Source organism: Odocoileus virginianus, chromosome 2 (assembly GCF_023699985.2).
Source record: "Odocoileus virginianus isolate 20LAN1187 ecotype Illinois chromosome 2, Ovbor_1.2, whole genome shotgun sequence".
NCBI classification, from domain to species: Eukaryota; Metazoa; Chordata; class Mammalia; order Artiodactyla; family Cervidae; genus Odocoileus; species Odocoileus virginianus.
In genome coordinates, this window is record NC_069675.1 from 42,640,178 (window position 1) to 42,653,448 (window position 13,271).

At 39.6% G+C, this 13,271-nt stretch overlaps 1 protein-coding gene across 1 annotated transcript in view; it reads right to left on the minus strand.

The window, feature by feature from the left end:
* Positions 1-13,271, minus strand: part of GCC2 (GRIP and coiled-coil domain containing 2) — a 34,495-nt gene that overhangs the window by 16,780 nt on the left and 4,444 nt on the right. Inside the window, exons 5-9 of the mRNA XM_070478995.1 lie at positions 10,215-10,319; positions 6,743-9,217; positions 5,983-6,049; positions 3,754-3,854; positions 3,561-3,659 (exon numbers count right to left, since the gene is read on the minus strand). Of these exons, the coding sequence (XP_070335096.1) occupies positions 3,561-3,659; positions 3,754-3,854; positions 5,983-6,049; positions 6,743-9,217; positions 10,215-10,319 (2,847 nt within the window). The remainder of the gene's footprint in view (positions 1-3,560; positions 3,660-3,753; positions 3,855-5,982; positions 6,050-6,742; positions 9,218-10,214; positions 10,320-13,271) is intronic.

The following is a 13,271-nucleotide window of genomic DNA, read 5'->3' on the forward strand; positions in this document are numbered from 1 at the left end:
GAGAGGACCCCACACACAGTCTCACACTCTGCAGCAGAACGCTCACGATTTTCTAAAGACACTAAAACCACGTGACTTTTTCCTTTGATGTTCCTAGTCGGCCCTGCTCAGGAGAGAATCCCAGGACCGACCTCTGCAATCCCTACCAGCCAGCGAGGACATCCTCCAATGTGCAGCGAGACTCAACTCTTCCCTGTAGCCTGTGTTTTCTTTCCCTTTTCTGATAAATCCTGTTTTCCCCTTGTTCCTGGTCAACTACTGACTGTTCTTCACAAAAATGCAGCCCTGTACAAAATAACTAACACATGCCTCTGGCTTTCCCTGAAAGTGGCCTCAAGAAAGCACAGCTGGGCTGTCCTGCATGGACTGTGCCTTTGGAATTGTGTCCAACAACATGACTGTTTCTGACAACAGAGAGGCGCTGACTCTACCTGTGATCTGATTCAAGGCTCTTTGCTCCACTGCTGTCTGTTCATTCTTCCACCACCACCACTCACAAATCCTGACTGCTGCAGCTCCATACTAAGTCTCGCAGAAGGGCAGGGCTAATCCTCCCACTCTGTTCTTCCCCAATACTGTGTTGTCCCTTTGAGGTCTGACCTATATTATCTCTCTTCTTTCTAAAGAACTCTTAAATTTTTTTTTTGGCTGCACTGGGTCTTCTCTGCTTTGCAGGGGCTTTTCTCTAGTTGTGGCATGGGGGCTACTCTTCCTTTTAGTGCATGGGCTTCTCTTGTTGCAAAGCATGGGCTCTATGGGCAACGGACTCCGGAGTTGTGGAGCACGACCTTAGTTGCTTCTCAACAAGTGGGATCTTCTTGGACCAGGGATTGAACTCGTGTTCCCTCCACTGGCAGGCAGATTCTTACCTACCACACCACCAGGAAAGTCTTAAAGAAGTTCTTTCAACATTTATTGACAGGCATGTCTACTGGCAACAAACACCCTCAATTTCTAAGAAACTCTACTGCTCCTTCACTTCTAGTGCAAAGCATTCTAGCTTGGTGGGTTTTTTTCTCTCAAAACCTTAAGTAATGCATTTTACACTCTTCTCTTTTGTATGGCTCCTTGTAAATTTGATGTAATCCTCTATACATAACGTTTTTTTTTCTGTGGCTTCTTTCAGGACTTTCATCTTTGATTTTCTGTAATCTGAAAATGACATGCCACGGTGCACCTCTTCTGGTTGTGCTACGTGTGGTGTTCTCTGAACTTCCTTCCCGGATCTGTAACTTGGCACCTGACATTAAACTGGGTAATCAGTCATCCCTGTGCCAAGTATTTCCGTGTTCCTTTCTCTCTCTTCTCCTATGGCATTCATATTGCACACATGCTATACATTTGTAGCTGCCCCACAGTTCTTGGATGTTCTACATCCACCCCCCCCTCCCCTGCCCACACCGGTCCTATATTTTAAAGAAGTAAATTGGTATACTTGGTCTACCTTTACAGGAAAATAAATTAGTTTATATGGTTCTCAAAATGTAAAGAAGCAAGCTCCTAATGACTCATAAGAGACATAAATCCATATATAAATTTCAAATAAGCATTTTTTAAAAATGAATGAGGTATCTTTATGTGTTAAGGATACCAATCCCTTGTTATATTTTCATTTGTTAGTTTTATCTAGTTCAGTCTCTTTCCCCTTGTAACTTCTTAAGTTTAGAAAAGTATTTTGCATCTAGAGATCACATGATCAAGTATTTTATTCTAATTTTTAAAAATCACTTTCATTTCTGACAAAACCTCAGAATTCATTTTGGAGAGTGGAACTAGATTTTCCTGAAGCAGTTTTCTGATTTTTCCTTTCCTAGCTTCTCTGTTTTCAGGTCTCACTGGGGCAGCACGGTTTATTTACTTGCTAGAAGAAGAGATCTGGAACCAAATGCTTGAACCTAAACCCCGCTCCACTGGCTTCTTGCTCTGTGACCTGACTCCTCGCTGGTAAACCAGCAACGTTAATAACATGCTTATCACACACACACACACATTACGTGTGACAGGACATGTCAAGCACTGAGAAGAATGCCTGGCCTACAGTGCTTGTTGTTACACAGAAGTTACCCCACCCACCTTAACTTTCCTACACACTATTTCCTTGTCTGTCTGCTCTTACTGCCACTGGGACTAAAGGCCAGGCAAGCAGAACTCCACCTACCTGGTTGACCACTGTCTCCTTAGTACTCAGGCTCAGCCTGGCTGTAGAAATATTCAAATGCATAAAGACACAAAATAGCATGTTCTTATGTTTTATTTTTACATTTTCCTATTATAGTGTCTCATGTTATTTAGGCTGATGAGCAATAATACCCCCAAATAGTGTTTTCACTTTAGTGTTAGACATGTCTAACTTTCACATTTATTCCCTTGGCCAGAGGACTGTAACAGTAGCCATTTTTGTTTGTTACTCATTTTATTAGGAAATCCCAAACAGAAATGGTAGTTTTAAAAGACAATACTTTAAAGGCATATTTAAAGCCTAGCTACTTAAAACCTTGATACTAGGATGACACATTACACACACACATACACAGACACACACACAGTGAAAACCTTTACTAAAACATACAAGATGACTATGTTATAGACAAGAGTTTTCGTTATCAGAGAAATGCAAATCAAAACCACAATGAGGTACCATCTCACACCAGTCAGAATGGCTGCTATCAAAAAGTCTACAAACAATAAATGCTGGAGAGGGTGTGGAGAAAAGGGAACCCTTACACTGTTGGTGGGAATGCAAACTAGTATAGCCACTATGGAGAACAGTGTGGAGATTCGTTAAAAAGCTGGAAATAGAACTGCCATATGATCCAGCAATCCCACTGTTGGGCATACACACCGAAGAAACCAGAATTGAAAGAGACATGTGTACCCCAATGTTCATCACAGCACTGTTTACAGTAGGCAGGACATGGAAGCAACCTAGATGTCCATCGGCAGATGAATGGATAAGAAAGCTAAGGTACATATACACAATGGAATGTTACTCAGCCATTAAAAAGAATGCATTTGAGTCCATTCTAATGAGGTGGATGAAACTGGAGCCTATTATACAAAGTGAAGTTAAGTCAGAAAGAAAAACACCAATACAGTATACTAACGCATATATATATATATAGGGAACTTAGAAAGATGGTAATGATGACCCTATATGCGAGACAGCAAAAGAGACATAAAGAATAGGCTTTTTAACTCTGAGAGAAAGTGAGGGTGGGATGATTTGAGAGAATAGCATTGATACATGTGTATTATCATATGTGAAACAGATTGCCATTTCAGGTTTCGATGCATGAGACAGGGTGCTCAGGGCTGGTGCAATGGGATGACCCTGAGGGATGGGATGACAGGGGATGTGGGAGGGGGTTCAGGATGGGGAACACATGTACATGGGGAACACGTGGCTGATTCATGTCAATGTATGGCAAAAACCACTACAATACTGTAAAGTAATTAGCCTCCAATTAAAATAAATAAACTAAAAAAAGTTTTATATTTCAAGTACATTTCTTAACTTAGAAGTTACAAATGTAACTTGTCATTAATGTAACTATTTTTACCTTATAGTTTTCAGCTCCTTGAATGAGATCTCTCATGGAAGTAGACAACTGATCCCTTTCTGAGCGAACAGATTCAAGTTCTTCCTGGAGCATCCGGGCCTATTTTAAATATGTGATAGTTTTTTAATGCACAGAAAAACTTGATTTTCTAAAAGGTAAGGTTCACAAATCTTACATTTTTAAGTCAACTTACTTCTTTTCTGCTAGACTCTAGTTCTTTCTTTGCTTTCACAGCAACTAGTTTTAACTTATTTATTTTCTCCTCTTTCTCTTTGGCTTCTTTTTCCAGGTATCCTAAAAACATAAAATGAAAGAATTATACATAAACTCAAATGAAAACTAGGGAAAAATATTAGAATTACTTATTTTAGTTCTAGAAATGGAACTTTAATCTAGTACACAAAATATACAATTTGAAATTAAAATAAATAGCAGAGTATCTATTTTTAAGCAAAAGCTTGATTATGCATTTCCTAAGCCAGGCAAACAATGAACAGAATTCTCATATTCTTCGGTCTTCCAGAACAGCCCGTCTCCTTAGTGTTCATACATGGAGAGGCCATCCGGACCCCTGAACGGGAGAGCACCTCCTGGAAATGCAGGTATGCTGGGCTCCATGGTGGTGACAGCCAGTCAGGATGAAGCAGAGACGTCAAACGCTCTTCACCGTTCATGGTCCACAGGTGCCTCTGGTGGGTGGGTCTGATTTTTCCAGCTGGACTTCAGTATGTCCAGTGTGACTCTCCCTTAACCTCTCTGGCCATCTCCCGGACATAAACTCCATGCTCCAGATCTTACTTCTTGTGTCTCTGATGGACTTCGGTCATGATCTGAACTTCTGCACTTGCTGATTCATTGAGTTGTGCCTTTGTTCATCACTGCCTTCCTCGGCTATGACAGGGGCACCATCTGTGTGTGTAACACAGGCCAACTCTTCCACTTCTGTGTCTCACCCCACACCCCCTCACCTACCTGGGCCATCAGTGCACAATTCTCCCCTCTTTTGTGCAGCAAAACCCACTCTAATGAATTCACCCTAACAGTTGACAGACATGCAACAAAAGAAATGCCACCAAGGGCTTAAGGTCAGAACAAAGATTGGAAGCAGCCAAGGAGAGAGGGGAGGGTCATGAGAAGACAGGTAAGACCTCATTCACTCTCTCTCTCTCTCTCTCACACACACACAAACCCACACCACCCCTCTGGACTCTGTCCCCTCTCTTCCTTCTGAGCATGGTCTATGTCTGTTCCCCCATTTCTCTCCCCCATTTTCTCCTTGAATCCATTCTAGTCAGGCTTGTGCATACCATGGCAACTGTTATCAAGTTACCAACGACCTTGATGCTGCTTAGCTCGGGCTTGGCCTGAGTACTAAAGTGGCCTTTCTTCCCTCCTCAACACTTCCTCCAAATGCACTTCACCGGTCTTAGCTTCCAAGATATCTTATGCTCTGGGTATTTCTAACCCTCCAGCTATTTCTTTTCTCTCTTTTGCCATTTCTATCTTTCTTTTACTTGACAGAGAACTGTTTCTGGTCCTTGTCTTTCTTCTACACTGACTTCCTTGGTGATCTCCACCTCAGGGCTTCTAATGCTACTGATGCAGAGAACAGTGTCTTACCTGGTCAGCCTTCTCCCAGTCACCCCGACCATTCCAACTGTCCATGAGAGAAGACTGTGGGTCACTCCAGATTGTTCCCACTACCCCCGCAACAATTGGGCATTAAAATGAGGAATTACAGGTACCTCACACAACCCCATCTTGAAATGTTACTCTGAGGGATAAGCAGGAGTGATGAAGCCAGACTCCTCCACACATTACGCCAGCCCTGTTGGGAATGGCCTCTCTCACTCTAGAACCTCCCAGGAGGCCCCTGGACGTCAGCGGTGTGAACATACCAGCACCTGCAGTCTCCTCCTGCTACAGCATCCTCCTTCTTGGGTCACATTACTCACTCTTTAAGACAAGGACAGCCTGTCCTGTGATGTTTCTCCCAACTCAACAAGCAGTTAATCATATCCTCCTGCACTGCCACCAGCGGACCTCGTCCATACCTCAAACTCTGGGAAGAACAGCCCTCTCTTGCTGTGCATTCTTAAAGACAAAGACTGCATCTTAGTCACGTTCCTATCACCAGTGCCTAGGTAGCTGGGCTTTCAAGCCAAGTTTGCTAAATGAATGAAAAACCCCGAAACAAAACAATCATGGCACTTTTTATAAAGGGAATCACAACAGTCCTCTGGATGAAACAACAGAAAGTGAGAGTTTCGAAAGTGAAGGCGAGCAGAAGGGAGAGGCCATCAGAAGAAGAGTGATACTATGCTTTTAACACCTCATTAACTGGCGAGAGAACTTCCCACTCTGTTCTAATTCTATGAATCTGTTCAATTAACTGTGACAACATATGCAAAACCATAGTTACCTATTTTTTCTTCAAACTCTTTTACTGAAGGTTGATCACTTTCTACAGGTGATTTCTTGAAGGAATCCTAGATTTTATAGGAAAAACAAAGACAATCACTGCATTCCCCATGATGAACTGGCCGTTATGCTAAGCATGAAAAAAAATTATTAAAGAGAATTCATACAGAGAGCAATCACCTGAACAGACTTTCTCTTCCCTTCAGAGACCCAGTAATTCTGATCTCATCATGCATATAGCATTTAGTATTAAAAACAACAGCAGCCAAGCCCAAGATGACCCACCCAACAGATAACAAATACACAATGTAATAAGGAAGAGATTAAACGATGACCATAGTTTATCCTGCCACAATCTTGGGAGGAAAATCTGAAGTTTTGGCTAAAATGAAATATTGCTTTAGCCTATTTTTTTGCTTAACAGTGTGCTTTAAGGTAATATGTGTATCACACAAGGATAAAATTAAAATTTTTTCACATTTAGTTGTAGTTTTGCTGGTGACTACATTTGACCAACATTTAACCCCCTGGCCACTTAATCTTATGTAAAATCAAGATTCCAAAATGATCCAAAACCAACAGTAATCAGTATGATTAAGTGTGATGGGAATATGTTTAACGTACTTTCAAAAATTTGCATTTGAGCTTAAATGCTAAAAATTTACTTTGACTTTGAAGTGTAAAAACAGTAATATTTATATTGTCTAGCGCTTGTGACTAGAACTAAGAATTTACTTAAATAAAATTCACGTTAATATTACCTTTAATGATATTAACTCTGCTCTCACATCCTTCAATTCAGATTCTTTCTGTTCCAATAATGGCCTTAGGTTTTCAAGTTCTTTTATAAAATCTTTTTCTTTTTCGTGATGATTTTCATTTTCTCTATACAATTTTTGAGACACTTCTTCAACCTGAATTAGGAGATTCTGATTCTCAAACCTTGTTTGTTCACTGGCATTCTTCATCGCCAGAAGGTCAGACTGCAGGGCCTCCTTTTCCAAGAGGGCTTCATCTAACTCTTTCCTTAGGACAACTTTCTCTTGCTCGTAATTTCTTAGTAAAGACCTAAGTTCCTCACACTGAACCATATGCTCTTCTTGAAGGAGCTTAATCTCTTTTTCTAACTCTACTACCCTTTTATCATACTGAAAATCCAAGTTGTGTTTTTCTTCACTTATTTTATCTAAGGATTCACCCATGGCTTGTAGGATGTTTACAACATCCTGTTCTTCCCTTTCTTGTGAAACCTTTGACTCCATCTGTTCAAGAAAACCACACAACTGAGCTTTAACAAACAACTTCTGAACTTGCTCGTTTTCCAACAGTTGATTCAAATTATCCCTTTCTCTGACAGCTAACCGAAGTTCCTCTTCTAATTCAGAGATCTGCTCCTGAAGTGTAACATCTCCTTCTTTTTGAGACAGGAAGGCTTCCAGATCCCTGCTCAGCACATTCTTCTCTGAACTCAGTCTGCTATTTTCTTCACGAAGAGACCTCACTTCCAATAACGTGGCTTCCTGGTCTTCAGAGAGAGTTTTCAACTGAGTTGTAAGCTTTTCCAGTTTTTGGTTCTTTTCATCCTTTTCTTTTAAAGTTTCTTCTAGTCCTGCTGTTAATTCATTTACCTTCTGTTCCAGTTCACTGTTGTACTGGGCAGTCTGATCCACTTTTTCCCTAAGTTCTACAGTCAACCTTTCTTCCCTTTCACATTTTTTGTGGAGATTATCCATCTCTTCATGAGAACTTTTCATCTTACTTATGAAATCATATTTTTCCTCAGTAAGAGAACTTATCTTTGCTTCAAATTCTTGCAACATGGTATCTCTCTGACGGAGACTAACTAGATACAGTTCATTCTTCTCTTGAAGGTTCTTTATGGTATTTTCAAGTTCTGGTACACATTCCTGCTGTGACAATAAGTTATCATTTTCTCTCTGGAGACAAGTCACAGTTTCAAGAAGAGCATCTTTTTCATTAAATGCAGTTTGGAGCTTCTGCTGAAGTTCATTAATATTAAATGCTTGTTGTTGCTTCATTGATTCAAACTCTTGACTTATTTTTTCAGCAGATTCCCCCAGCTCTGTCTGTAAAATTTCCATAATCTCTCGTAAACCCTCGTAGTTTAATGTTGCTTCTTGCTTTTCTTGTTGTAGTTTTTCACACTGTTCCTTAAGACCCTGTATTTCAAACATTAATGCCAACTTTTCTTTTTCTGAATCTGACAAAAATGTCTCATTTAGTTCTGTTATTTCTTTTTGATGCTGTTTCTTCAGACTCAGTATTTCCTTGTTATGTTGTTCTATGGTGCAGCAAAACTGTTTATTTGCATCTTCTAGCTCAGATTTTAATTTCTCGATTATATACCCCTGTTCTTCTTTAGCTAGTAATAATTCATTAATTTTAAACTCTAAATCTTCCCGTTCATGAAAAAACTCATCCTTTATATGTTGGGCATCAATTTCAAGTTTTAATTTTAGATTATTCATGTAAGTTAACTCATCTTTTAAGATGCTATGTTGCGACTCCAGTTCCTTTAGGGCATCTTCTAAGTGTCTAAGTTTTTCATTTACTGCTTGTTCTACAAGAGAATCTTCCTTTAACAGCAAAGAACACACCTGATTTTCTTGGTCTGCACCTGAGGCTTTCCCTTCGTTTTCTAATTCACATTTATACTTCTCCTGAATGTTCATCTCACCTGCCTCACACTTTCTGACTAAGTTATCCTTTAGCTGGATCAAATAATTTATTTCTGCTTCGTGTTCTTTGGCAGATGTTTCAATTTGGCATATCAGTTCTTTCACCTCTTCTTGGTGTGTAGATTTCAACTGTACAAGTTCTTCTTGCAAACTATTAATATCTTTTTGGTACTGCTGACAATTAGCCTCAATCACTCCTCGGAGGTGAGTAATTTCTTGCTCTTTTTCATTTGTGGCAGTTTCTAACTGCTTTTGCAGACATAAAATTTGATCCTCAAAGTCTGGCTTAATTTTCTTAATCTCTTCTTGCAGCTTTTTAACATAATCTTCAGAATCACTCTGAAACCTGAGCTGTTCTGAAAGCTCTAATTGTTTTTTTGCTGCTTCTTCCACTTCCTTTTGCCAATCAGCTTTATCGTTACTATATTTGGATTGTATTGTTGCTAATTCATTTCTCAAATTTTCTATTTCTTTCCCATAGCTTCTTTGTGACTGTTCCAACTCTTTCTGCACATCTTCCAACTTAGTTACAGAATCCTATAAATGTAAGCACACAAAAATTATTTAAGACAAAACCCCTGCCCTCAGGAAAAATATGAGATACAGTCTCATAAAGAGGAAACAAGTAGCAATGTACACAGAGAAATATGATCCTTAGATCTCAAAAATTCTGCTTAGAAGCTCTGACCACCTTAAGAATGATGATGATATCCAGCAGTAGTACTAAAGTCTTACTCAAAGCAAGGAACTCTCTGAGTTTAATTTTGTTTTAAATGGTAATAAATTACCTAAGTTCTATTAAGTTACAGGCTTTAATGAACATCTCCTGAATAGAGTGATAAAGTTTTGGGGAGAAAAGTAGCACAGACCTAATGGCAGGCAAGTATCCTAGAAGTGAACAAGCAGCAGTATGTACAGTATGTGGGACCATCAGCATTTAAATTGGTAGTTTCTCATAAGACAGATATTTCATAAAATAGGTATTTTCCCCATTTTATTAAAAAATGATACTATAGCTAAAAAGAGTGAACAATGAACAGGTAAATGTTAGTTGTATCTCCCTGTGTAGCTCAGTGATTTCAGTTATCCTTCTTTTAAAATATCAGTCTGTTTCCTTATCTGCAAATATTATAGTTAAAATAAGATGAGATGCTTTTTTTTCCTTAGTATTTTGTTAGTCTTATTTATATTTATTTATTTGTGGCTGTGCTGGGTCTTCACTGCTACTCAGGCTTGCCTCTAACTGTGGTGAGCAGGGGCTTCTCATTGCAGTGGCTTCTCCTATTGCACAGCTCAGTCTCTACAGCATGTGGTCTTAGCAGTTGTGGTGCACTGGCTTAGTTGCTCTGTGGCATGTGGGATCTTCCCGGGTCAGGGATTGAACCTGTGTCTCCTGCATTGACAGACAGATTCTTTACCACTGAGCCACCAGGGAAGTCCAATGAGATGCTTTTTTAGATCTTGGTTCTAAAATTTACAACTATATTATATAAGTTAATTAAAAAAAATAAAATAAAATAAAATCCTGCCTTACCTCAACCTCTTGCTTCATTTTAATATTTTCCTTCTTCAGAGAAACGCAGTGTTGCTCAGTCTCTGCTTTTTCCAAAAGAAGAGCATCCAGACGTTCAGTCAAGGCCTGTTTTGGAATAGGGTAATTTGTTTGAGGTTAAAAACAGTGGATTGATTTACCCATAATTATCTCCTCACCTCTCCAAACCATGCTAAAGTAAGCATATTTAAAACACTATACACAAGAACCAAGGGAAAAGGAGATAAGACATGTACATATGAAAAATCTCAATACAACTTTGAAAAACTGACAGTGGAGGAGGTGGAGGAAGTGAATTAGAAAGCAGCAGTAGGCTAGAATCTGAGGGCTCAAATGGAGAAACATACCAGAAGCTGGCAAACACTCACTAGAAAACCAAATGCTCAGGAATGGAGGCACCAGACACCAGTGAGGCGGGTACAGGAGGTAGGTTCTAGTTGGGACTGACACTCTTGATCAGGAGTGCTTAGAACAACGGGCAAGCAAACCCCCAGTGTCCCTCCACCCCCAGAAAAGGTTCATACCCTGCAAAGATGAAATAGGAGAGGAACTCAATGAAGTAGAAACCAGAACAAGCCAAGAGTCAGTTTCTTGAAAACAAAGCTAACAAAGCAGACCTCTTATGAGACTGATCAAGAGAAGACAGAAGTCATAAACACAATGAACAGAAAGGGAACCTATCTATATATAAACTACAGATTAAATAGTTAATAAGAATATTATGATCAGTTATTAACCTGCCAATAATACCGAAAAGTAAAATGGTACAGATAAAAATTCCTAGAAAAATGTAACTCTCACACACACACACACACACAAATCAATATTGTAACTACTTAAAAATTAAACTAGAGGTTTAAACAAAAGACACAGGAGGAAAAGAGAGCTTTGCAGGTGCATTCTATCAAGTTTTCAAACAACAGATTATCCCCATTACATACGAGTTTCTTTGGAGAAAATAAAAACCAAGAAGAATTCTCAAGTTATTCTCACAACTGGCATAACTTGATAACAATATCCAAGGACTTTAGCTATTAACTTCCTGTTATAACTGATGAAAACTTAGCCATCTTTCACAATGACGCCTACTTTCCAAATGGTTAAAAAGATCAAATAATCATTCATATACTTCTTCCTGGATACCTGCCACCTCAAGCCTTCTGTCCTGTGCTCATTTGTTCTGGTTGTCTCTAGGTCTGCTGTGGTTTTCCTAGACTGTAGCCTGTCAGGCTCCTCTGTCCATGAAATTCTCCAGGCAAGAGTACTAGAGTGAGTTGCCATTTGCTTCTCCAGGGGATCTTCCCAACCCAGGGACTGAACCCAGGTATCCTATATCTCCGGCATTGGCAGGTGGGTTCTTTATCACTAGCACCACCTGGGAAACCTCCTAAAAAGCCATACATTTTTATGATGAACAGAAAACTTTACATTCAAAGTCATGTTTTTCCAGTGTACTTTCTCCCAGTGAAGGAATAAAATGTAGCAGGAAAGTCTACTCCCTTTCTCAGATGTGTAGATGATGTATTATGCTGCAATTTGTGATTTTTCTAAAACAGAAAACTCAAAGCAGCTGATTAGCTGATGCTCAAGCTCCTCCAATCACTCTCCAGTGTAATCTTCTCATTAGGACTGGAAATCAAAAGATTTCATTCTCATTTAATTTTCAGTTCAGTCGCTCAGTCGTGTCTGACTTTGTGACCTCACGGACTGCAGCATTCAAGGCTTTCCTGCCCATCACCAGCTCCCAGAGCTTACTCAAACTCAGGTCCATCGAGTCGGTGATGAACAGAATTATCTCATCCGTGTTGTTCCTTCCTCCTCCTGCCTTCAATAGTTCCCAACATTAGGGTCTAAGGAGTCAGTTCTTCGAATCAGATGGCCAGAGTACTGGAACTTCAGCATCAGTCCTTCCAATGAATATTCAGGACTAATTTCCTTTAGGATTGACTGGTTGGCTCTCCTTGCAGTCCAAGGGACTCTCAAGAGTCTTCTCCAACACCACAGTTCAAAAACATCAATTCTTCGGCGCTCAGTTTTCTTTATGGCCCAACTCTCATACCCTTACATGACTATTGGAAAAACCATAGCTTTGACTAAACAGACCTTTGTCAGCAAAGTGATGTCTCTGCTTTTTAATATGCTGCCTAGGTTGGTCATAGCTTGTCTTCCAAGGAGCAAATGTGTTTTAATTTTATGGCTGCAGTCACCATCTGCAGTGATTTTGGAGCCCAAGAGAATAAAGTCTATCACTGTTTCCCCATCTATTTGCCATGAAGTGATGGGACTGGATGCCATGATTTTTGTTTTTTGAAAGTTGAGTTTTAAGCCAACTTTTTCACTGTCCTCTTTCACTTTCATCAAGAGGCTTTTCAGTTCCTCTTCGCTTTCTGCCATAAGGGTGGTGTCATCTGCACATCTGAGGTTATTGATATTTTGCCAGGCAATCTTGATTTAATTTTACCAAGCTTTTACTTTCTGAGACTTAAGTGGTCAGGGTAACATGCTTTAGTATTAAATTAATAACCTGAAAGGTAAACTTAGCTAACTTAAGAGAGCTTTTTACCCTCATTTTTAAGAGTAGTTTTGACAGAACAGGAGTATACATGAACAAGGAGGAAACAGGGACACATGTTTAATATTTAAATATTCTGAAATGTAAGTGTATGGAAAATATTTTAAGGGCTAAGAGTTCACTGACACAATGGCATCTGCAATGTTCTTTTCAGATACAAAAACCTGCTTTTTAGTGTGTGGGTGAGCATGTATGTATATATGCATACATCTATGTATACAATATCCACTACAAATTATACACGGTAATAACAAAATCACTGAGTACTTATGGGACAGATCCAGCTCTCAGCACTGTGTGTACTGACTATAGGAAAGCAAGTCTTGTTATTCGTTATTCTCTCTAGTCTCCAGTGGAAGAGTCACAGAGAAGTTAGGAAACGTAGTCATGGTCACACAGCCTGCATGTGACAGAGCAGGGCCTCAAGATCTGAATCAGGCAGTCTGGCTCTAGAGTCAGGTTCTTTA